Source organism: Cherax quadricarinatus, chromosome 34 (genome assembly GCF_038502225.1).
Source record: "Cherax quadricarinatus isolate ZL_2023a chromosome 34, ASM3850222v1, whole genome shotgun sequence".
Lineage (NCBI taxonomy): Eukaryota > Metazoa > Arthropoda > Malacostraca > Decapoda > Parastacidae > Cherax > Cherax quadricarinatus.
In genome coordinates, this window is record NC_091325.1 from 20,491,059 (window position 1) to 20,518,527 (window position 27,469).

Here is a 27,469-nt window from a genome sequence, read left to right on the forward strand (position 1 = left end):
TAGGGATGTAAGCCACGGCACCGTGTCTTCCTTTGTTTAGTTTTTAGTTTAATATGTTTATTATGCACCCCATACCCATCCTGTGGGCGGTAGTCAAAAGATTACAGAGGTACATAATTGGTCCAGGGACTGGACCCCAAAGTTATGACAGCTGAACTAGTCACAAAGGTAATGAACTCCAGGTAGATCTGGTCACTAATCATGGCAAGTTACAGAGGTAATGAATCAGCTTCACTCCTATACATGGTTACAGTCATGAACAAATTACAAAGTAATGAACCACTGATACGTCCATACCTGGTCACAATTGTAATGAGTTATAAATACAAATATTAAGTGGATCATACACCCACACGAGCGCGCGCGCACATACACACACGAGGGCGCACGCACGGACATGTGCACACGAGCGTACAAATATATGCATACACACAAGGACGCACACCCACACACACACACCCACACACACACACACCAACACCCACACACACACACACCCTCACACACACCCACACACACACCCTCACACACACCCACACACACACACCCACACACACACACACACACACCCACACACGCACACACACACCCACACACGCACACACACACCCACACACGCACACACACACACACACACACACACACGCACACACACGCACACACACCCTCACACACACCCGCACACACACCCTCACACACACCCACACACACGCACGCACACACACACACACACACACACACACACACACACACACACACACACACACACACACACACACCCTCACACACACCCACACACACACACACACACACACACACACACACACACACACACACACACACACACACACACACACATGCACACATGTGGTAATGCTTTATTTACAGCTAGCAAAGTCAGGGTATTTCTCCAGAATGGTCTGCAATATACCACTGTGGATAAAATACTTAGCCATTTCTTGAACACTTCTGAGTGAGTTGTTTCTAAATTCATTAATTTTATCACACTCCAGTACATAATGACGCAATGTGTGACAATAGTCCATCTGGCAAAGTTTACATTTCGTTTGGTCTACATCTGGTGGTGGTGATTTAACCTGCCACAGATACTTGTAACCCAGCCGGAGCCGGGCGGTAGTGACATCCAAGAGTCTACTTATCTTGTTGGATGCACCATAGACATGTGGCTCCTCCTGCATGATAGAATGATGATAGATGGACTCACTGGTGTCAATCTCCCTGAGCCTTAAGTCCATAAAATTCAGCTGAAGTTCTTTTCGTATTATTGTTCTCAAACTACTACCTGACAAGCCAAGATTGTAATCTACTCCCTCTTTGAAAGCATACAGCTTAGCCAATTTATCAGTTCTATCATGCATCTGAAGACCAATGTGAGATGGAATCCACAGCATGTGCACTCTGACTCCACTGTCCACAATCTTACCATACCTGTGTCTGGCTTCTGACAAAAGCATGCCACAATTTATACTTAATGAGTTGAGAGCATTTATGGATGACAGAGAATCAGTTACAATTAAAGTGTCAACCTTAGATACATGGACACATTTGAGTGCAAGGAGTATGGCAAACAGTTCTGTTTGAAGGGTAGAGGCCCAGTTATTGATGCGTGCTCCAATTTCTTTATGAGAGCCATCACTCTGTGTGACAACAGCGGCACTACCAGCTGCACCAGTGGACTGGTGATGACATCCGAATTTCCAATGAAGACACTGCAAGACTCCAGGCAGACATCAACCAAATCTTTAATATTTCAACGACCCGTTGGTACAAAATCCCCATGATGTATTTTGTCATATCCAAATATTTTGTCCGAACTCCCAGGTAGAGCTCAATACAGTGGTAAACGCTTTAGTGGTCCTTAACAACCCCAACAATAGTAACAAGAGTTCTACTGTATTCCAAAGAAAATTTAGATACTGTATAAATATATATTAGCGAAAATGTTGAAAACTGTCAAGGTACAAAGACAAATTGCAGCAGTTGGAAGGTTGTGTGCAGCTTTGTGTTATAACACTACTATGGGTAATTATTACCGTCAAAAAACATTAATAAGTGGAATTTCAAGTGATAAAAGTCCTTATTTAAAACATTCAGATAAATTAGGGAACACTTTAATATTAAGAAGCAGCTACAAAATTACTGACATGTGTAATTACTGTGATATAAAATATTTTTCATCACTTGACTCTTCTAACATGTCTAGGAAGAGTGAAGAAGAGAATAATAACTTGAAAAGTTTAAAGGAATGCCAAGAAGAAATGGAAATACCAAGTTATGTACAGCCACAGTACCTGTATTTTCATCCCCCGTGTCAACTTGAAACACGAATTGCTGTCATGTCAAACTTTGAGGTTATACAGGACTATATTAATGAAGAAGAGGAAGCAGTTCTAGTGAAGGAAGTTGAACCACACCTCAGGAGACTCAAGTACCAGTTTGATCACTGGGATGATGTAAGTAAGTACACTTATTGTGGTACAAACTTCTTTGTTCAACTTTTCAAAGAAAACTCCCCTCAAGTGAGGTTTCTTGATGCTGGTGAGGGGCTCTTGATCTAGGGAATTGGATCTGTGCTCCAGTTTCCTGGATTAAGCCTAAATACCTTCCATCTCCCCCCCATATGTGCTATATAACCCAATGGCTTTAGCGCCCCCCATGATTATAATAAAAGAAAACTCAGTATGTTTAAAAAGTGTTAGTAAGCAAGTTTATTCAGGTACAGGTACACATAAATACGGTTACATAAATTATCATACATAACAGCATATATGTAAACGTGAAATATATCACAGAACTGTATTTCTGTGCAACCAGTCATGTTACTTATTCAGTGACAACAGATTTATTTTAGTTCACATAAGTAGTTAATTCAGAATGGTAAAAAAAAACAGTAACACAGGAGTTTTCTTCCACACAGTAATTTAGGTTGGTTTTGTTATTTGTTAAATATCTAAACTGTTAAAATATGGCTTAGGATTAAGATTTTTTGTTTTCTACATTTTTTTATCAAGATTAAATTTTGACCTAAATCTCATAAATTTGACATGGTAAAAAACCAAAGCAAACCAATTAACACTAATCCACAAAACTCACAACTTGATTCAGTCTTGGTGACACTGGATATATGGGCAAGTCTCTGAACCTTACCCTGGGACACCAGGCTAGTTATAAGTTATTTGATCAAATCCTGCCACATCTGGGATCTGGCTGAGTGGCTTAAGTACTGTGTACTTTGATGCAAAGTGTGTAGGTTCAGATCCTGCTGTAGACCAAGAGATAATGTTTGTAAATAATTTTGCCCATTTGCAGATTGTTAAGAATTTCAAAAACTCTTTTGAAGTTCACTGCATGTGGCAAGATTTGATGAAATAACTTATTACCAGCCTAGTGTCCTGGGGCATAGGAGTGAACATCTAGCTCAGCTCTGCGCCCATATTTATGTGGGATCTGGCTGGTTGGTTAATGTACTGTATACTTTGATACAGTGTACTACTTCGAATCCTGCTGTGGACTGAGAGATAATGTTTATGTATGTATGTACATACATATACATACATACTACATACATATTTATTCATTTATTTATGTGTATCTAGTGATAAGCATTCTATTTATAAATATACCAGTAATATCTGCTAATATTCACAACAGGCAATTCATGGATTTCGTGAAACAGAACGCTCAAGATGGGGAAAAGCCTCTTCCAACATTTTGTCCAGAATGCATCAGTATGCTTTTTGTACAGGAGAACAATTACCTCAAGTACATGTTCTTGACTTAGCAAAGGATGGAGTTATTAAGCCACATGTTGACAGTGTCAGGGTAAGTATAACTGTTGTTAACCCTTAAACTGTCCAAACAGATCTATGTTCACATGCGTAGTGCTCCAAAAGTAGATCTACGTTTTTTTACAGATTTTCAAATATAACAAAAAAAAAACATAGATCAAAGTTTTTTTACACGTTTTCAAATGTAAAAAAAAAAAAAAAAGAAGCTCTACGTGTTTTACATACTTTCAAATGTTGAAAAAACGTAATTCTATGTTTGGACAGTTTAAGGGTTAAACACGTAACATTCTAATATTATAATTATTAAATTTTAACCCTTAAAACACAGGCCTATCTGACATTATCCTGATGCCAAATGTCTTCGAACAGGCGATAAATGACATGCCCATGCACTCTGCCCCAGGGCCAGGCTCATGGAATTCCAGGGAGCATGGACACTGGGGTTGTTCCACAGTTACTAAAAACAACAGACATAGCCCCACTCCACAAAGGGGGCAGTAAAGCAATAGCAAAGAACTACAGACCAATAGTGGTAACATCCCATATAAAAATCTTTGAAGGGTCCTAAGAAGCAAGATTGCCACCCATCTAGATACCCATCAATAACACAACCCAGGGCAACATGGGTTTAGAGCAGGTTGCTCCTGTCTGTCCCAACTACTGGAATACTACAACAAGGTCCTAGATGCATTTAAGACAAAAAGAATGCAGATGTAATATGCATGTACACAGACTTTGCAAAAGTCTTCGACAAGTGTGACCATGGCGTAATAGCGTACAAAATGCGTGCTAAAGGAATAAGAGGAAAAGTTGGTAGATGGATCTATAATTTCCTGACAAATAGAACACAGAGTAGTAGTCAACAGAGTAAAGTCTGAGGTGGCTACGGTGAAAAGCTTTGTTCTGCAAGGCACAGTACTCGCTCCCATCTTGTTCCTCATCCTCATATCTGACATAGACAAGAATGCAAGTCACAGCACCTTGTCTTCCTTTGCAGATGACACCCGAATCTGCATGACAGTGTCTTCTTCCATTGCAGACACTGCAAGGCTCCAGGCGGACATCAACCAAATCTTTCAATGGGCCGCAGGAAACAATATGAAGTTCAATGATGAGAAATTTCATTTACTCCGATATGGTAAACATGAGGAAATTAAAACTTCATCAGAGTATAAAACAAATTCCAACCACACAATAGAGTGAAAAACTAACGTCAAAGACCTGGGAGTGATCATGTCGGAGGATCACACCTTCAAGGACCATAACACTGTATCAATCGCATCTACTAGAAAAATGACAGGATGGATAATGAGAACCTTCAAAACTAGGGATGCCAAGCCCATGATGACACTCTTCAGGTTGCTTGTTCTATCTAGGCTGGAATATTGCAGCACACTAACAGCACCTTTCAAGGCAGGTGAAATTGCTGACCTAGAAAATGTACAGAGAACCTTTACGGCGCGCATAACTGAGATAAAACATCTCAATTACTGGCAGTGCTTGAAGTTCCTGAACCTGTACTCCCTGGAACACAGGCGGGAGAGATACATGGTTATATACGCCTGGAAAATCCTAGAGGGACTAGTACCAAACTTGCAAATGAAATTCACTCCCTATGAAAGCAGAAGACTCGGCAGACGATGCAACATCCCCCAATGAAAAACAGGGGTGTCACTAGCACGTTAAGAGACAACACAATAAATGTCAGGGGCCCAAGACTGATCGACTGCCTCCCAGCATACATAAGTAGGATTACCAATAGACTCCTGGCTGTCTTCAAGCAGGCACTGGACAAGCACCTAAAGTCGGTACCTGACCAGCCGGGCTGTGGTTTGTACGTTGGATTGCGTGCAGCCAGCAGTAACAGCCTGGTTGATCAGGGCCTGATCCATCATGAGGCCTGGTCACAGACCGGGCCCCAGGGGCGTTGACCCTTGGAACTCTCTCCAGGTAAACTCAAGCACTTTTTTTTTTTTTTTTGGGTCATTAGCATGCCCTAAGTTACTGGACTCCAGCATATAATTCATCTACTGGCCATTAATAATATTAGGACAAATTTGGTACTTTTGCCTTATTATGTTGGGAATCATCTACCTTCCCAACAATCCTCAAAATAGCGAGGGGTCACTCCTATCCACAAAGGAGGCGACCAAGCTAACTTGAATATCTGTAGACCAATATCTAACTTACCACTGCTCTCTAAAATCTTTGAAAAATTAATTCATAGACGGATCTATTCCTGCCTCGTCTCACACAACATATTAAACCCTTGTCAGCTTGGATTCAGGAATAGTAAAAGCACAAATGATGCTATCATACACATGCTAGAACTAATATTTACCGCGCTCGAAAAGAAAGAAGTCCCGCTGGGCATTTTCATTGATTTACGTAAAGCTTTCAGTACAGTCGACCATGAACTGCTGTACTCCAAATTAATGCACTATGATATCAGAGGCCACTCCCTCAACTACCTAAAATCATACCTTAGTAACAGAACTCAATATGTGTATGCAAATGATGCAAACTCTTCCACCCAACCAGTCACAGTAGGAGTCCCACAAGGAAGTGTCCTTGGACCACTCCTCTTTCACATCTACATCAGTGATCTACCAAATGCATCACAGCTACTCAAACCCATATTATTTGCAGATGACACTACATATGTCTTTTCCCACCCAAATACAGTCATACTAGCAAACTCAGTCAATGCCGAATTGCAGAAAATAGTATCTGCCTGGGTGATGACTAATAAACTTACACTGAATACTGATAAAACCTATTTCATTCAGTTTGGAAACAAAGCTGCAAATGATCCAGTTAATATAACGCTAAACAAATCATCAGTCACAAGACTCACAGAGGGAAAATTCCTAGGTATCCACCTGCCTTAAGTTCCAGACACACATACAACAAATCACCAAGAAAATCTCCAAGACTGTAGGCATACTATCAAAGATAAGGTACTATGTTCCACACTCAGCTCTCCTGGTACTGTACCATTCACTCATATACCCTTGTCTTACATATGGAATTTGTGCATGGGGATCAACAACATCCAATCACCTAAAACCCCTAATAACCCAGCACTAAGAATGATTTATTTATTTATTTATTTATTTATTTATTTATTTATAATTTGAGCACACTTACAGAGGTACAAAAAAAATACAGATAAGAGCAGCATGCCAAAGCCACTTATACTATGCATAGCATTACGGGCTGGCTTAAAATTAACTTAAGATTAACTAAGCAATGATGAAATCAGTGAAAAACATTAATGTAAACTGATTACTATAAAGCACAAGTGAGTATTACAAAGACAGGTCATATGGTTGCATGCATTGTTATAAATTCAGTAGAATGGAGTATTCTGTTAGGTAGTGTATTTAAAAAATAATAAAGTTAGATTGGGTTTTAGGTTTAACATTTATGTGATATAATTGTGAGAAATATTTAAGATATACAATTTATAAGGTTCAGTTATTCAGTATTTATTTGGTTTTGGGTGAGTAAGTGATCTTTGAGAAGAGACTTGAATTTATAAACAGGTAGTGTTTCTTTTATATTTACAGGTAATGAATTCCAGATTTTAGGGCCTTTTATGTGCATTGAGTTTTTGCATAGCGTGAGATGGACACGAGGAATATCAAAGAGTGATCTGTGCCTTGTGTTATGGTCATGTGTTCTGTTGAGGTTGGCAAGGAGATGTTTGAGGGGAGGGTTAATATCAGAGTTGAGTGTTCTATGTATGTAATAGGTGCAGTAATAAGTATGGATGTTTTGTATGGTGAGTAGGTTGAGTGTATTGAATATTGGTGGAGTGTGCTGCCTGTAGTGAGAATTTGTTATCATTCTAACTGCAGCCTTTTGTTGGGTAATTAGTGGTCTGAGATGGTTACTTGTTGTTGAGCCCCATGCACAAATTCCATAGGTGAGATAGGGGTAAATAAGAGAGTGATATAGGGCCAGGAGGGCTGACTGTGGAGCATAGTACCATATCTTCGATAGTATGCCTACAGTCTTGGAAATTTTCTTAGAAATTTGTTGTATATGTGTATGAAATTTGAGTCTATTATCAAGGTGGATTCCTAAGAATTTTCCCTCTGTTAGCTTTGTGATAGGCGATCCGTTTATCATTATGTTAAGAGGGACATCTGTAGCTCTGTTACCAAACTGAATGAAGTAGGTTTTGTCAATGTTTAGTGTAAGTTTGTTAGTACTCATCCAGGTAGATATTTTCTGTAATTCGGTATTTACAGTATTGGCTAGCGTGACTGGGCTCGGGTGGGAGAAGACGTATGTTGTGTCATCAGCAAATAGTGTGGGTTTGAGTAATTGCGATGCATTTGGTAGGTCATTTATGTATAGGAGAAAGAGAAGAGGGCCAAGGACACTTCCCTGTGGGACACCAACTGTAATTGGTTGTGCAGAAGAGTTTGCCCCATTTGCGTACACATATTGGCTTCTGTTGCTGAGGTATGACTTGAGGTAGTTGAGGGAGTGCCCTCTTATACCATAGTGTGACAATTTTACGTGGAGCAAGTCGTGGTCAACTGTATCAAAAGCTTTACGTAAGTCAATGAAGATCCCCAGTGGGACTTCTTTTTTCTCTATTGCAGTGTATATATGTTCTAGCATGTGTATAATAGCATCATTAGTATTTTTATTAGGCCTGAATCCAAATTGGCAGGGGTTGAGTATGTTTTGGGAGATAAGGTAGGAGTAGATTCGTTTATGAATTAATTTTTCGAAGATTTTTGAGAGAGGGTGTAAGTTGGATATTGGCCTATAGTTATTCAACTCTGTTTGGTCTCCTCCTTTGTGGATCGGGGTGACCCTTGCTATTTTGAGTACTGTAGGGAAGGTGGAGGATTCAATGGATTTGTTAAAGAGTGTTGCAATGATTGGTGATAGCACTTGTGACACTTTTTTGTATATAAAGGGTGGTAAGGTATTTAAATCTCCTGCCTTGTTTTTTAGTGCGTTGATAATAAGGGAGACTTCGTATGGGTTAGTCGGAGCTAGGAACAGTGTGTTCGGGTAGTTGCCGGTGAGGTAGTCATTTGGTGGGGTATCTGAGCTTGGGATTTTATTGGCAAGGTTTTGTCCTATAGTGGAGAAGAAATCATTGAGTCTGTTTGCTGTTTCTGTTGGTGGGAGTTGGGGTTCATCTGATTTTGCTAATTTTATTTCGCTATTTCGTGATATCTTTTTTGTTCCCAGAATTTCTGATAGGGTTTTCCAGGTCTTTTTTATATCACCTCGTAAGTTGGATAATCTGATCTCATAATACAATTTTTTTGCCCTTCTTATCAGGCTGGTTAGGATTGACGAGTAACGTTTTGTTTGGTCTCTGGTTATGTGACCCATTCTGTACTGTTTTTCATATTGGTGTTTTGTATTTATGGATTTGAGAATGCTGGGTGTTAGCCAGGGACTGTTCAGTCTCTTAGCTGTCATCTGCTTAGTTTTTTTAGGGCAGTGCTTGTTATAGAGGTATTGAGTCTTTTTTAGAAAATTATTAATACATTCGTCAATATCTGTATTGATTTCTAGCTCAGTGTGCCAGTCAATGTTTGCTACTGCTGTTGTGAAGTTATTAATGGCTGCCTCATTGTGAAGTCTGAAGGTGACTTTAGTAGTGTCTTGGGGTAATTTACCAAGAGTTGTTATGAGGAAAGTAGGGTAGTGGTCTGTGGTATTATCTGTAATTATGCCTGATTTTAAAGGGGATATGGTGTTGGTCCAGATGTGGTCAAGTAGGGAAACACTAGTCTCTGTAACTCTTGTAGGTTTTGTTACTGTTGGTAGCAACATACAGTTACTCATTGTGTTTGTGAATTCAGTAACGTGTGGGTCCTGGTCTTGCAGGAGATTTATATTGAAGTCACCTGAGAGTAGTAAGTGATCTTTGTTCATGCGTGCATCAGTTATCATACTTCCTAGGTTTTGACTAAATTGGCTAATGTTTGACTGTGGAACTCTGTAGATGTTTATCAATGTGATAACAGATTCCCACTCCCACCAGCATACTCCACCAATTTTCAAAAGTCTGAACCTGCTCACCATTAAGAACATCCATACTTATTCATGTGCCTACTACATACACAGAACAATACACACAAATATAAACCCTGCACTCAAACTTCTCACCAACCTGAACAGGACACATGACCATAACACAAGACACAGATCTCTTTTTGATATACCTCGTGTCCATATGCACATAAAGGGCCCCAAAATATGGAATTCATTACCAGAATATATTAAAGTAACCCGGTCTGAAAATCAATTTAAGACTCTTCTCAAAAGCCACTTAATCACCCTAGACTAAACGCTAAATACTCAGTACACACATACTCACTTATGTCTTCCCACATCATAACTTCAACAATCACTTTGAACCTTTTATCCATTATTGACAGGAATATAATTGAATCATTGTTTTCACAAAAAGCATTTTTGAATATTTGAATATATCTTTTGTCTTATACAAATTTGATTCACTTATAATTAATAATCTACTGTACAACTATGAAATAATTACTATCGTACTGTACAACTATGATATAATCCTTAGTGTTTAGTAGTCTGTAAGCCAGTAATGTTAAGTTGGCCCATAATGCCTAGGCATAATAGAGGCTCTCTGTGCATTGCAACCCACTATTGTAAATACAAAATCTCAATGTACTGTTTGCAAAGACATAAAATAAATAAATAAATAAATACCATTATAGAGTAAGAGAGGTTTCATCCTCAAGACTGCTTTCTTTTCAGTTTTGTGGCAGTATTATATGTGGCTTATGTCTGTTAAGTGATGCCGTGATGAGACTGGTGCACGTTCAAAACAAAGATCAAGTTGTGGATATCTTTCTACAGAGGAGATCACTGTATGTTATGAAGTAAGTATGGTAATTATTTATGTACTATATTAAGCAGCACTGTATGACCCTTGTGGGTCGAGCTCTTAGTTTTGATTGTAATAATAATAATAATAAGAATAATAATGTACTGTATATACAATGTACTGTACACTTAAACCCCAAATGTGCAGACTTCTTAAGTCATGGAATTTGATTATCCAACCGATGGGCATTGTGCAGATAGATTTGATATTTGTGAGGATTTTTGCAGTGCCTGTTTTTATGTTGGGGGAAGAGGGCAGGCTTTATGAATAATCCTTAAAATGAAAACTTAATACAGTCAACCCTCAACTAACGGGGGCATTAAGTAACGGCAATTTCGTCTAACGGCGCTTTTTGCCGTAGAAAAAATGCCTTAACCAATGGTGAAAAACTCAACCAACGACGTTCATTCAGAACATGTCCCCAGCCACTCCAAGACTCAGTGTGCCATTGTTTACAAGCTGTTGCGGTCGGTTTCCACGTGTGCCTCCCATACATTTTGGATTATTTCACCGTTTCTATTGCTTGTAACTGCTAAATAAGCCACTATGGGCCCCAAGAAAGCTTCTAGAGCCAGCCCTTTGGTAAAGGATGTGGGAAACACGATAGAATTCAAGAAAAAGTTTGTAGAAAAATATGAAAGTAGTGGTGGTAGAGGGTGGTAGTGATGGTGGTAGAGGGTGGTACTGGTTGTGATGGTGGTAGAGGGTGGAGGGGTGGTGGTAGAGGGTGGTACTGGTTGTGATGGTGGTGGAGGGTGGTACTGGTTGTGATAGTGGTAGAGGGTGGTACTGGTTGTGATGGTGGTAGAGTGTGGTAGTGATGGTGGTAGAGGGTGGTCCAGTGATTCTCATGCTGATCCTAGTGGCATTAAAAAACCAAGAAAGGAGGTAATCCCTCCAAAGGACTTGGTACCTGAAGTCTTTATGGAAGGGGATTCTCCTTCCAAGCAATAGACAGTTCTGAATTTCCCCTGCTGCTGGCACATCACTCATCAACAACTCCACAATAAAGGTAAGTGGCATTTAATTATTGTTTATTTTGCATGTCCCATTCTGTTTCATATAAGGAAATGTATATTTCATGTAAAAAAAAAAAAATTTCAGACTTTGGGGTGTCAGGCACGGATTAATTCTATTTCCATTATTTCTTATGGGGAAAATTAACTCGATCAATGGCAATTTCGACCAATGGCAAGCCCTCTGGAACGGATTAATGCCGTTGGTTGAGGGTCCACTGTATATTATTTTGTTCAGAATGTACTCGATAGCTTTCCCATGTCCAAATTTCTTTTATTTTTTGTGTGTTTGCATCTTACAGTGACATTTCAATTTAAGAAGAGTGTTTCCAGCAAGGCAGACTGTTAAATCCAAATGACGAGATTGGTTTTCCATATTGTAATAATAACAGACAATTCTGGAAACAATGTACTTTATCTTTTGTTAGCAGAATATGTCTGGACAACAAATTTTGTGTGTTTAATATATTCCTACATCATAGTTCTGATGAAATGCTTAGGAATCACCTGCCTTCAAGATTACCTGATCAAATACCAAGTTCAGACCTAACTGGGGTAGTATAATAATTCTTTGGTCTAAGAATTCACTTATGCCAGTAGTTGAGAGAATGCTTTCCAGTTCTTTTTATACCTACTTTCATTTTATTAAACCTGTTAAGTTCCGGACACACATACAACAAATCACCAAGAAAATCTCCAAGTCTGTAGGCATACTATCAAAAATAAGGTACTATGTTCCACAATCAGCTCTCCTCGCACTGTACCATTCACTCATATACCCTTATCTTACATATGGAATTTGTGCATGGGGATCAACAACATCCAATCACCTAAAACCCCTAATAACCCAGCAAAAGGTAGCAGTAAGAATGATAACAAATTCCCACTCCCGCCAGCATACGCCACCAATTTTCAAAAGTCTGAATCTGCTTACCATTAAGAACATCCATACTTATTCATGTGCCTACTACATACACAGAACAATACATGCAAATATAAACCCCCCACTCAAACTTTTCCTCACCAACCTAAACAGGACACATGACCACAACACAAGACACAGATCTCTTTTTGATATACCTTGCTAAATACTCAGTATACATTTCCTCACCTATGTACTCCCACATCATAACTGAAACAATCACATTGAACCTTTTATCCATTGTTGACAGGAATATAATTGAATCATTGTTTTTCACAAAAGCATTTTATAATATAAATACGTATATCTTTGTATTATATAAATTTTGATTCATTTATAATTAATATTCTACTGTACAACTATGATATACTATTTCTTAGTATTAAGTAGAATGTAGGCCAATAATGTTAAGTTGGCCCATAATGCCAAGGCATAATAGAGGCTCTCTTTGCATTGCATCCCACTATTGTATATACACAATCTCAATGTACTGTTTGCAAAGACATTAAATAAATAAATAAATAAGAGTTGTTTGAATTTTTTTATTAGCTTGGTGAGTATTGATGCACCTCTATGGTATGTATTTTCTCTAGTTCATTGGGTTTTAAGCCCACTCTATATTTTTTTCATTGTTATGCTTTTTGTCTGTGTATCTGAGGATGCTGTTGGTTAGCCTTGGGCCATTAGCCACTTTGTTGTGACCTGTTTGTTTTTAAAAGACATTGTTTATTATAGAGGCTTTTTTTTTTTTGTAGGCATACCTGGACACATGGGTTAATGTCTTGTTTTTAAGTTTTCTCAGCCAGTCAGTGTTACTGATTGGTGTGTTAAATTAGTCACTGGTGTCTCGTCACTTACCTTAAATGAGATTTTATGAGTTTCAAGTGGTAACTTTGCTAATTTGGTGACCAGGAAGGTGGGCTAAGGATCATTTTTATTGCTGATGATAATACAGTACCTGCTTTTCTAGGTAGTAGGTTGGTAGACAGCAACCACCCAGGGAGGTACTATCATCCTGCGAAGTGAGTGCAAAATGGAAGCCTGTAATTGTTTTACATGATGGTAGGATTGCTGGTGTCTTTTTTCTGTCTCATAAACATGCAAGATTTCAGGTTCATCTTGTTACTTCTACTTACATTTAGGTCACACTACACTTGTATGTAGCAGCATATATACAGTAGGGGCCCACTTATACGGCAGGTTAGGTTCTGGGCTACTGCCAAAAAGCAGACATCGCCGTAAAGCAGAGCACCATTTTTTCCACTTATAAATGCATATAAATGCCAGATAACAAGTTTACACTAACATATATTAAGTTAGCAATAGAACTAGGCATTAAAATACTATAAAAAGTAAAATACCATGTGCCATATCTAAGGGAAAAACAACATCAAGTATTGGGCCCCTGCTTAGGCAAGATGGGACATACACAGATGACAGCCAAGAAATGAGTGAGATATTAAAGTTCCAATACAACTCAGTGTTCAGTAAGCCGTTACCCAGACTAAGGGTCGACAATCCAAGTGAATTCTTTATGAATGAGACCCAAATTCTGGTCATCTCAAAAATCTCTGATATTATCCTAACACCACAAGACTCTGAAAAGGCAATAAATGACATGCCCATGCACTCTGCCCCAGGCCCAGACTCATGGAACTCCGTATTCATCAAGAACTGCAAGAAGCCCCTGTCACATGCCTTCAGCATTCTGTGGAGAGGGAGCATGGACATGGGTCATCCCTCACTCACTATAAACAACAAACATAGCCCCACTCTACAAAGGTGACAGTAAAGCAGTTGCAAAGAACTACAGACCAATAGGACTAACATCCCATATCATAAAAATCTTTGATAGGGTTCTAAGAAGCAAGATCGCCAACCACCTAGATACCCATCACTTACACAACCCAGGACAACATGGGTTTAGAACAGGTTGCCCCTGCCTGTCCCAGCTACTGGACCACTATGACAAGGTCCTGGATGCTGTAGATGATAAACAAAATGCATATTTAGTATACACAGACTTTGCAAAAAGCCATCGACAAGTGTGACCACAGTGTAATAGCGCACAAAGTGCATGATAAAGGAATAACAGGAAAAGTTGGTAGATAGATCTATAACTTCCTGACAACTAGAACACAAAGAGTAATAATAAACAGAGTAAAGTCCAAGGAAGCTATGGTGGAAAGCTCTGTTCCACAAGGCACAGTACTCGCTCCCATTCTATTCCTCATCCTCATTTCTGACAGAGATGTAAGCCATAACTCTGTGTCTTCCTTTGCGGATAACACTCGAATTGCCATGACAGTGACCTCCATTGAAGACATTGCAAGACTCAAAGAAAACATCAACCAAATCTTCAAATGGGCTACTCAAAATAATATGAAGTTTAATGAAGAGAAATTTCAACTACTCAGATATGGAAAACTTGAGGAAATTAAAATTGTATCAGGGTACACAAAAAATCCTAACCATACAATAGAGCAAAAAAGTAATGTGAAAGACCTGGGAGTGATAATGTCAAAGGATCTTGCCTTCAAAGACCACAACAATGTATCTACTGCATCTGCTAAAAAATGATAGGATGGATAATGAGAACCTTCAAAGCTAGGGATGCCAAGCCCATGATGATTCTCTTCAAATCACTTGTTCTTGCTAGGCTGGAATACTGCTGTACACTAACTGCCTCCTTCAAGGCGGGTGAAATTGCTGACTTGGAGAGTGTACAAAGAACTTTCATGGCACACATAAGTACGATAAGGCACCTAAATTACTGGAAACGGTTGAAGTCCCTTGATTTGTATTCCCTGGAACACAGGTGAGAAAGGTACATGATAATATACACTTGGAAAATCCTGGAGGGATTAGAATCAAACTTACACATGAAAATCACTCCCTTTGAAAGCATAAGACTCAGCAGGAGCTGCAACATTCTCCCAATGAAAAGCAGGGGCACCACGAGTACACTGAGAGACAACACAGCAAATGTCAGGGTCCAAGACTGTTCAACTGTCTCCCAGTATACATAAAGAGGATTACCAATAGACCCCTGGCTGTCTTCAAGAAGGCACTAGACAGGCACCTAAAGTCAGTACCTGACCAGCTGGGCTGTGGTTCGTACGTCAGCCTGTGCATGGCCAGCAATAACAGCCTGGTTGATCAGACCCTGATCCACCATGAGGACTGGTCTCAGACCATGCTGTGGGGGCGTTGACCCCCAAAAACCTCTCCAGGTATCGGGTGACAGATGAGTAGTATTTATTGTAAGATGTCAGGTGTGAGAGGTATGGTAGCCCTCCTGGCCACCCCACCCACACATAATATTCTACGACATTTAAAGGGCCCTTGAGCAATAAAATGCATATACACTATGCTCATTACTTACCTTAAAATATTTGTAGTCTTAATGATCTTAATGTAGGGTGAGTGTAGTATTTATTTGTTGAAAGTCAGGTGTGGGAGGTATGGTAGCCAGCCAGGCCAGGCCACCCCACCCACACATAATATACAACGACATTTAAAGTGCCCTAGAGCGATAAAATGCATATGCAGTACATTCATTACTTGCCTTAAAATTTTTGTAGTGTTAATGTAGGGTGAGAATTGAGTAAATGATATAAAAATGAATAAAAGAGGGGGAGAGAGAGAGAGAGAGAATGAGAGAGAGAGAGAATGAGAGAGAGAGAGAGAGAGAATGAGAGAGAGAGAGAATGAGAGAGAGAATGAGAGAGAGAGAAAGAGAGAGAGAGAATGAGAGAGAGAGAGAATGAGAGAGAGAGAATGAGAGAGAGAATGAGAGAGAGAATGAGAGAGAGAGAGAGAGAGAGAGAATGAGAATGAGTAAATGAGAAGACAGAGCCGCAGAGTCTACTTGAACAATATACGTAATTGGCCTAAAATAGGACTCGAGGTGGGCAAAATCGCTGCTGTGTAAATGTCGCTGACACAGCAAAATTTGTAGTTGCATAATTTCGTCAATTTCCCATCAAATTTGGTACAGTGGTCCCCCGCTTTTCGTAGTTCCCGGCAATCGTAAAATTCGCCAATCATAGGGGTATTTTCGTATAAACATGGACTCGCTTTTCATAGGTTGACTCGCGAGTCGTAGTTCGTCCGGGACGCGTACGCATGGCGTGGGCCAGGGCGGCAGCCAGTCTGGCATTGTTTACCAGTGAGCGAAGGTCCCCTCGCGTGCTCCAGCGAAATATTTCATAATATTCCATTTATTTTAGTGCTTGCAAGTACTAAATAAGCTACCATGGCTCCAAAGAAAGCTCCTAGTGCCAAGCCTGTGGTAAAGAAGGTGAGAAATACGATTGAATTTAAGAAAACCATCATTGAACAATATGAAAGTGGTACAAGTGTGGCCGAACTGTCCAGGATGTATAAGAAACCCTACACAACCTTATGTTCCATAATGGCCAAGAAAAATGAAATAAAGGATGCTGTTGTTGCAAAGGGAGTAACTATGCTGACAAAAATGAGATCACCAGTACTGGAAGAGGTTGAGAAGTTGTTACTGGTGTGGATAAATGAGAAACAATTAGCAGGAGATACTCTTATGACTTCGTTTATTTGTGAAAAGGCTAGGCAGTTGCATGAAGATTTGGTAAAGAAATTGCCTGCAAATAGTGGTGAAGTGAGTGGATTTAAGGCTAGTAAAGGCTGGTTTGAGAGATTTAAGAACCGTACTGGCATACACAGTGTGGTAAGGCATGGTGAGGCTGCCAGTTCGGACCACAAGGCAGCTGAAAAATATGTGCATGAATTCCAGGAGTACATAAACAGTGAAGGACTGAAACCTGAACAAGTGTTCAATTGTGACGAAACAGGCCTCTTTTGGAAGAAAATGCCAAAGAGGACCTTCATTACACAAGAGGAAAAGGCAATGTCAGGACATAAGCCTATGAAAGACAGGCTGACGCTAATGTTCTGCGCTAATGCTAGTGGGGATTTCAAAGTGAAGCCATTACTAGTGTACCATTCTGAAAATCCCAGAGTGTTCAGGAAAAACAATGTTATGAAGAGTAAATTGTGTGTGTTTTGGAAATCTAATAGTAAGGCATGGGTCACGAGGGAAATTTTCGTCGAGTGGTTCAATGAAGTGTTTGGCCCTAGTGTGAAGGAGTATCTCCTGGAAAAGAAATTGGATCTCAAGTGCGTGCTAGTAATGGACAATGCACCTGCTCATCCTCCAAACTTGGATGACCTAATTTTCGAGGAGTTTGGGTTCATCACAGTAAAGTTCTTGCCCCCGAATACCACTCCTCTCCTCCAACCCATGGACCAGCAGGTTATTGCAAACTTTAAAAAACTCTACACAAAAGCAATGTTTCACAGGTGCTTGACTGTGACCACAGACACTCACTTGACCCTAAGGGAATTTTGGAGAGAACACTTCAGCATCCTCCACTGCATAACCCTTATAGGTATGGCTTGGGAGGGAGAGACTACCAGGACTTTGAACACTTCCTGGAGAAAATTGTGGCCAGATTGTGTCAACAAGAGGGATTTTGAAGGATTTGGGACTGACCCTAATGAGCCTATGTCTGTTGTAAAATCAATTGTGGCACTGGGGAGTTCCATGGGGTTGGATGTGAGTTTGGAGGATGTGGAAGAATTGGTGGAAGACCACAATGAAGAGCTCACCACTGAAGAGCTACAAGAGCTTCAGCAGGAAGAGCAACACATCGCAGCTCAGAATCTTGCTGCAGAGGAGGAGGAAGAGAGATGGAAGAAGGTGCCTTCTTCAGAAATTAAAGAGATTTTTACTACGTGGGGTAAGATGGAAAGCTTTATGGAGAAACATCACCCTAACAAGGTTGTTGCAAGCCAGGTTGGCAACATGTACAGTGACAAAGTCTTGGGCCATTTTAGGGAAGTGTTAAAGAGACGCCAGAAACAAAGCTCTCTCCACAGTTATTTTGTGAGACAGGACTCCAGTGACTCTCAAGGTGGTCCTAGTGGCATTAAGAAACAGAGAAGAGAAGCAACCCCAGAAAAGCAAATGGTACCTGAGGTGTTGATGGAAGGGGATTCCCCTTCCAAACTATAAACAATCCTCTCTCTCTCCTCCTCCAGTCTCCCATACACTAAGAAGAATCTCCAATAAAGGTAAGTGTTATGCTGTTAATGTTTCATTCATCATTTCCCATTGTATTGTTTATGTACTACATGTATATTTCATGTAAAAAAAATTTTTGTTTTAATACTTCTGGGTGTCAGGAACGGATTAATTGTATTTACATTATTTCTTATGGGGAAAATTGATTCGTAAATCGTAAATTTCGTTTCTAGTAACGGCTCCAGGAACGGATTAATTACGAACAACGAGGGACCACTGTACTTTGTTTTATTACATTCGGAAAAAGATTCTCTACCATTTCATAGGAAAAAATAATTTTTTTTTTTTATTAAATTCTTGGACCCTGAAAGAGTTAAAGTAGGTAGAGATTCCTAATTGCACCCTCAGAATTCTCCCAAGTATTACTTTCGACAAGTTGTGGAAGAACATAACAATATGCAAGATCTTAAGGTAGACTTTTAATTAAATTTTAGAGTCATTAGCATAAAGATTCACTCAACTCATTTTTTTAATAAAAATTTGATATACAGTGGACCCTCGGGTAATGACATTAATCCATTCCAGAGAGCTTGTGTTTAACCAATTTTTTCGTTATCTGAACTAATTTTCCCCATAAGAAATAATGGAAATTCAATTAATCTGTCCCAGACACCCAAAATTGTTAAACAAAATAATTTTTTTACATGAAATATACATTTCCCTACACAGAAAGCAATGAGATATACAGAATAAACAATACTGAAATGACGCTTACCTTTATTGAGGACTTACTGATGAGTGATGAGATGGGAGGAGGGCAGAGGATGGAGGAGTTTACAATTGTTTGGAAGGGGAATCCCCTTCCATAAAGACTTCAGGTAACAAGTCCTTTTCTGAGGTTACCTCCCTTCTTTGTTTTTTAATGCCACTAGGACCAGTTTGAGAGTCACTGGACCCCTGTTTATTATTGGCAAATATTGACAAATGCAAAGTTCTAAATGTTGGACAGTTAAATAACCATGCCACATATAAACTAAACAATGTAGATCTTAATACTACTGATTGCGAAAAGGATTTAGGAGTTCTGGTTAGCAGTAATCTAAAACCAAGACAACAGTGCATTAGTGTTCGCAATAAAGCTAACAGAATTCTTGGCTTCATATCTAGAGGTATAAATAATAGAAGTCCTCAGGTTGTTCTTCAACTCTATATATCCTTGGTTAGGCCTCATTTAGACTATGCTGCTCAGTTCTGGTCACCGTATTACAGAATGGATATAAATGCTCTGGAAAACATACAGAGGAGGATGACAAAGATGATCCTATGTATCAGAAATCTTCCCTATGAGGATAGACTGAGGGCCCTGAATCTGCACTCTCTCGAAAGGTGTAGAATTAAGGGGGATATGATCGAGGTGTATAAATGGAAAACAGGAATAAATAAAGGGTATGTAAATAGTGTGCTGAAAATTTCCAGCCAAGACAGGACTCGCAGCAATGGTTTCAAGTTGGAAAAATTCAGATTCAGGAAGGATATAGGAAAGCACTGGTTTGGTAATAGAGTTGTGGATGAGTGGAACAAACTCCCGAGTACAGTTATTCAGGCTTAAACGTTGTGTAGTTTTAAAAATAGGTTAGATAAATACATGAGTGGGTGTGGGTGGGTACGAGTTGGACCTGACTAGCTTGTGCTGCTGGGTCTGGTGCAGTGCTCCTTCCTTGAGTGGAGGTGACCAGACTGGGTGGGTCATTGGGCTAATCTGGGGGGGGGGGTCATTGGTCTAATCGGGGGGAGGGGGGACATGGAACTGCTCCGCATAGATCAGTAGGCCTGTTGCAGTGTTCCTTCTTTCTTATGTTCTTATGTTTCTGGCATCTCTTTAAGATTTCCCTAAAATGGGATGCAATATTGTTGCCAATGCAGCCTGCAACAGCTATGTCAGGGTAAAGTTCATCCATAAATGCTTGCACCTTTGTCTACATTGTACAAATGTCCTTAATCTTTGACGAAGGCAACTTCCTCCATCTCTCTTCCTCCTCTGAAGCAGTTTCCTGAGCTGTGGTCTGTTGCTGTTGCACCTCAAGCTCTTGCAGCTCTGTAGTGGTTAGCTCTTCATTGTCATCTTCCACCAACTCTTCCACATCCTCGCCACTAACCTCCAACCCCATGGACTTCCCCAATGCCAAAATAAGATTCCACAACTGGCATAGGCTCCTCAGGGTTAGCCCCAAATCTTTCAAAATCCCTCTCTTGTACACATTCTGGCCACAATTTTCTCTAAGCAGAGTTCAAAGTCCTGGAAGTCACTTCCTCCCAAGCCTTACCTATAAGGTTTATGCAACTGAGGATACTTAAGTGATCTTTCCAGAACTCTCTTAGGGTCAGTTCAGTGTCTGAGGTCACTTCAAAGCACTTTTGAAACACTGCTTTGGTGTACAGTTTTCTGAAGTTTGAAATGACCTGCTGGTCCATGGGCTGGAGGAGAGTAGTGGTGTTAGGAGGCAAAAACTTGACTTTGATAAAACTAAACTCCCCCACAATTTGCTCTTCCAAGTTTTGAGGATGAGCAGGAGCATTGTCCACAAACAGGAGGCACTGGAGTGGCAATTTATTTTCCAGAAGGTATTTTTTCACACTGGGGCCAAACACGTCATAGAACCTGTCAAGGAAAATGCCCCTAGTGACCCATGCCTTACTGTTTGCTCTCCACATCACACAATTTAGTCTTGACGACACTGTTTTTCTTGAACACTCTGGGAGTTTCAGAATGATACACGAGTAAAGGCTTCACTTTGCAATCCCCACTAGCATTACTACAAAACATGAGAGTCAACCTGTCTTTCATAGGCTTGTGTCCTGGGAGTGCCTTTTCCTCCTGAATAATGTAGGTCCTGTTTGGCATTTTCTTCCAAAACAGGCCTGTTTTGTCACAATTGAACACTTATTGGGGCTTTAATTTTTCAGCCTCTATGTATCCCTTAAAGTCCTGAACATATTTTTCAGATGCTTTTTTGTCAGAACTGGCAGCCTCACCATGCCTTATCACACTGTGTATGCCACTGTGATTCTTAAATCAAACCAGCCTTTGCTGGCCTTAAATTCATCAATATGAGCACTATTTAGAGGCATTTTCTTAATGAGATCCGCATGAAACTGCCTTGCCTTTTCACATATTATTGACAGAGAAACACTGTCTCCTGATAATTGTTTCTCGTTGATCCACACCAACAACAGTCTCTCCACATCTTCGAGTATTTGCAATCTCCGTTTTGTAAGCATACTTGCACCTTTTGCAACAACAGCTTCCTTGATTGCCTTTTTGTTGGCTAAGATAGTAGCGATGATTGAATGGGGTTTGTTATATAACATTGCCAACTCGGAGATACATACTCCACTTTCGTATTTTGCAATGATCTCTTTCTTCAATTCATTAGTATTTCTCACCCTCTTTACGACAGGGCTGGCACTAGAAGCTTTCTTTGGGCCCATGGTGGCTTATTTAGCAGTTGCAAGCACTAAAAACAATGGAATAATACAAAATATATCTCATGTACGCAAGGAATCTTCCACAGTGGCTTGTAAACAATGGCACACTGGCTGTACATGGAGTGACGGGGCGGCTCAGGCTGCACGGGCACATTCAGGATGAATGTCCTTAACTGAGTTCTTTTTCGGTAACCGAGCCAATATTTTTACGCAAAAACGTGTCGCTATCCAATTTTTTCTTTATCCAATGACATCGTTACCCGAGGGTCCACTGTACTACATTGTGTGACTATCTTGATGTACATATTTGACATTTTGTCATGATTATTTGTTTTTCTCATAGAGCTTTTGAGACTTATCATAACTTTCCCACTGAATTCATAATATCTGTTTCTTAAAGCATTTGAGACTGATAACCCTTCTACTCTCTTTCTTAATAGACACTTAATATTTGTTATTCCTTTTATTATTTAATTATACTGTATTATCTTCCTCAGGGATGAATGTCGCTACAAATATTCTCACGAGGTTCTTGGTGAAAAAGAATCTTACTTTGGTGCTATTCCAGTACCACGGGAAAGGAGGATTTCTGTTATTTGCCGGAACTACCCAACGGAATGTGGACAGGTACATCCATCTACTGCAGGCACCTCCAGTGTGAAATACTGTACAAATACATAACACAGAAATTATGTACAACTATATGATAATATAAATAAAATACATTTTTTTTTTTATTTATTATCACACTGGCCGATTCCCACCAAGGCAGGGTGGCCCGAAAAAGAAAAACTTTCACCATCATTCACTCCATCACTGTCTTGCCAGAAGGGTGCTTTACACTACAGTTTTTAAACTGCAACATTAACACCCCTCCCACACACACACACGTGGTAATGCATTATTTACAGCTAGCAAAGTCAGGGTATTTCTCCAGAATGGTCTGTAATATACCACTGTGGATAAAATACTTTGCCATTTCTTGAACACTTCTGAGTGGATGGAATCCACAGCATGTGCACTCTGACTCCACTGTCCACAATCTTACCATACTTATGTCTGGCTTCTGACACAAGCATGCCACAATTTATACTTAATGAGTTGAGAGCATTTATGGATGACAGAGAATCAGTTACAATCAAACTGTCAATCTAAGATACATAGATGCATTTCAGTGCAAGGAGTATGGCAAACAGTTTTGTCAGAAGGGTAGAGGCCCAATTATTAATGCGTGCTCCAATTTCTTTAAGAGAGCCATCACTCTGTACGACAACAGCAGCACTACCAGCTGCACCAGTGGATTGGTGAGCAGAACCATCAACGTAAATAATTTGCGAGAGTGTGTGCTGTGTGACTAAGTTATCAATACAGCTCAAGGCATCATCTTTGGCTTCAAGGCGAAGTTTCGGTTGTGATTTAAGAAGTAGTTTTGGGGGAAATGGAGGAATGGTAGTTTGGATTGGGGTAATATCCCATGGAGCGGAGAAGTGCCGTTGTTGCCTTACTTGACATAGATCATGTATCTGATTCATGCGGAGGTCGATTCTAGTTTTTTCGATCCATCTGGAGGAGTGTTCACCAGTGCTGAGGAAAGTTTGGAGGGCTTCTGTGCAGGGGTTTGAATGGGCTTGCCTGAGCATATTAACCCCAATTAAGATATTTCTTTGAGTAACACGATCTCTGATGCTTGGAATATCAAGTTCTTTTTGCATATTTAAAATTTTGGCAGTACGAGGGCATCCTAAAATGATCCTCATTGCTTCGTTCTGCCGTTTTTCCAGCCCTCCAAGCTTCCAGTCAGACACAAGAGCAAGTAGTGGCGCAGCATAATCAACCAATGATCTAATATAAGCAAGATACATCATTTTCACAATTTTAACATTAGCACCATACCTGGGGTAAAACCCAGCCACAACTCTAAGTGCTCTTAGTCTTTCTTTGTATTGGCGACAAAGTCTTGTTACAACAGGTCCAAGTAGTGGAACCTCAAAGCCTAGATACCTGTATCTGCTTACATATTCTAGAAGAGACCAATCATGCAATTGGATCTGACGAACTGTGCCTCTCTGTCGAGGAGGACACCTATTGAGTATCTTTGTTTTATCAGTAGAAATTATCAACCCCAGGTCTTGACACGAGGCTAGTACATGATTAAGAATGTTTTGGGTGTTGGAGAATCCGGTGGTGTGAATCATTATATCATCAGCAAAACTAATCATATAATGATGGGGCTGACTAGGCATAGCATTAAGTAATGCATTAATTAGAATATTGAACAGTGTGGGACTGAGCACACCTCCCTGTGGGGTTCCTAATTCAAAGTCTTTAGTTAAACTTCTATGTCCCTGGAACAACACAGACGATTTTCTGTTGGACAGGTAGCCTTTAATCCAGCGGAGAAGCCATCCTCCAACATCCATTCTGGCAAGTTCACTGATGATTACATGTCGGTTGGCTACATCGAAAGCAGATTTAAGGTCAAGAAAGGTAGTGTATGAGCTGTCAGTGTGCAGGGTGAGAAAGGTGGCTATGCAATGACGCACGCTCCTTCCATGCATGAAACCATGTAACCGGGGAGACAAAAATTGTTTGATTCTGTACATGAGACGATTAAGAATCATTCTTTCAAATGTTTTACACAAGCAGCTAGAAGAGATATTGGGCGAAATGCATTTTGTTGATTAGGCTTAGGAACTGGAATGATGAGGCTGTTGGTCCAAGATTGAGGGAGCTCTCCAGTTACATAGCTCATGTTATATAATTCAAGTAATGGATTACCTGGTACTCGACACAGCAATCTGAGTATGTTGTAAGTAATACCATCCTCACCAGGCGACGTGGAGTTGCCCTTAGTTAGTGCTGCATCAAGTTCATAATTAGTGAATGGAATGTTGCAGTCATCTTCTTTGCTGAGCATAAAGCAAACAAGTCTCTCCCTTGCATCATATTTGTCATTTAATTTTTCCTGTGTGATACTGGGAAGATTGTCATAGCTAGATGTAGCAGCCCAAGCACTGACTAACTCATTCGCCCTATGTAAGGGATGAGGGTGCGCGATCTGCCCAGTTCTGTTACCCTTAATTCTATTTGTCCCTCCATGCCTGGCTAAGTGGGGTGTGAGCATAAAGACCGTTGACAATTTTTTCCCAGTCTGTTTGCCGCAGCTCTGTCTTACGCTCTCTGGCAGCAGCAAGAGCAGTTTGGAAGAGCCTCAGCATTCCAGGGGTAAGATGTTTTCTATAGGACCATGCTTTTTGTAACAGAGATAGAAAGGTCAGACAGAGAGTGTGCCTCCCAGGAGCTGGTGTTGGTGACATAGTCAGCAGATTGAATAATATTATGTCAGGTAATGGGAGCAAGCCCATTATCTTAGTGCTGGGGGTAATGACAATGGGAAGGGCAGGAGACAGGAGCTGCTGGATAAGTACAGGTCAGCCATAGAAGTAGTCAGGTCTAAGGGAGGAATCCCAGTCATATGTAGCATCTTGCCTAGAAAGGGAGTGGGCAATGAGTGGATGTCTAAGGCAACTGGTATAAATTGCTGGCTAGATAGGTACTGCAAGGAATTTGCAATCCCATTCATTGATAACTGGGACAAATTCTATGGCAAATGTGATATGTATGCAAGGGAAGGGGTTCATCTCTCTGGGGCTGGAGTGGTTGCATTAGCCAAGTCAATTGAGGGGGTAATTGATGACTTGTCTAGGACTTTAAACTGATAGATTATAGAGGTATGGGTGTTTGTGAGAAACAATCAGGCTGCAGTATTAGGGTTGAAAACAGCAGATATTACCGGGATACCTCAGGGATATGTTTAAAGGACAATATTCAAAATAAAGTTGCTAGTAAAGGCAAATCAAATGATCAACAAATAAAGAGAGATAGTAGAGGGCAACGAGTGACTAGCTCCCTTAAGGTTTACTATACAAATAGTAGGAGTCTAAGAAATAAGATAGATGGGCTAAGATTACTTGCAAGTGCAGGTAATATAGATATTATTACTATAACAGAGACCTGGTTCAACCTGAAAGATAGAGAAATGCCTTCTGAATGCAACATATAGGGTTATAAACTATTCCCATCCTGTGGGCGGTAGTCACCACATACCCATCCTGTGGACGGTAGTCAAAAGATTACAGAGGTACATAATGGGTCCAGGAACTGGCCCCGAAGTTTGATAGCTGAGCAAGTTACAAAGGCAATGAGCTCCAGGTAGATATGGTCACAATCATGACAAGTTACAAAGGTATTTACAGAGCACAGAGGTACATAATGGGTCTAAGGACTGGGCACCAAAGTTTTGATAGCTGAGCAAGGTACAAAGGTAATGAATCATGTAAATAAATAAATTTACTTACTTACGTTTGTACATGGCTAAAATCATAAACAAATTATAGAGTAATGAGCAATTCACACGTCCACACCCGTTCACAACTGCAACGAGTTATTAGAACAAATATTAATTGTTGGGTCACACACACACAATTGGAAGCTGAAAATTCAGACGAGTCATAGGGATGTTAGGAAGTATTTCTTCAGTCATAGAGTCGTCAGGAAGTGGAATAGCCTAACAAGTGATGTAGTGGAGGCAGGAACCATACATAGCTCTAAGACGAGGTATGACAAAGCTCTGGAAGCAGAGAGAGAGATCAGTGAAGAGGCGGGTCCAGGAGCTGAGTCTTGACCCCTGCAACCACAGTTATCTGAGTTGCAGGGGTAGTCAGGAAGTGGAATAGTTTGGGAAGCGATGTAGTGGAGGCAGGATCCATACATAGCTTTAAGCAGAGGTATGATAAAGCTCACAGTTCAGGGAGAGTGACCTAAGAGCGACCAGTGAAGATTCGGGGCCAGGAGCTAGGACTCGACCCCTGCAACCTCAACTAGGTGAGTACAATTATGTGAGTACACACACACACACACACACACACACACACACACACACACACACACACACACACACACACACACACACACACACAAACACAAACACAAACACAAACACACACACAGCCAAACTACAATAAAGGGGACTACACGGGAATGAGGAACTTCCTGAACGGGGTTCAGTGGGACAGAGAACTGGCAGGGAAACCAGTTAATGAGATGATGGAATATGTAGCAACAATTTGCAAGGAGGCTGAGGAGAGGTTTGTACCCAAGGGTAACAGGATTAATGAACAAGCCAGGATGAGCCCATGGTTCACCCAAAGATGCAGGGAGGCAAAAACCAAGTGTGCTAGGGAATGGAAGAAATATAGAAGGCAA

At 40.3% G+C, this 27,469-nt stretch overlaps 1 protein-coding gene across 1 annotated transcript; it reads left to right on the forward strand.

Annotated features, from left to right (window-relative positions):
• The first annotated feature begins 819 nt into the window (after positions 1-819).
• On the forward strand, positions 820-27,219 carry LOC128693669 (alpha-ketoglutarate-dependent dioxygenase alkB homolog 7, mitochondrial). Its single transcript, XM_070091228.1, has 4 exons — positions 820-2,474; positions 3,673-3,843; positions 10,587-10,711; positions 22,702-27,219. The coding sequence occupies exons 1-4, from the start codon at positions 1,962-1,964 to the stop codon at positions 22,883-22,885; spliced, it is 993 nt and encodes a 330-aa protein (XP_069947329.1). The 5' UTR covers positions 820-1,961; the 3' UTR covers positions 22,886-27,219.
• The last annotated feature ends 250 nt before the right edge of the window (positions 27,220-27,469 follow it).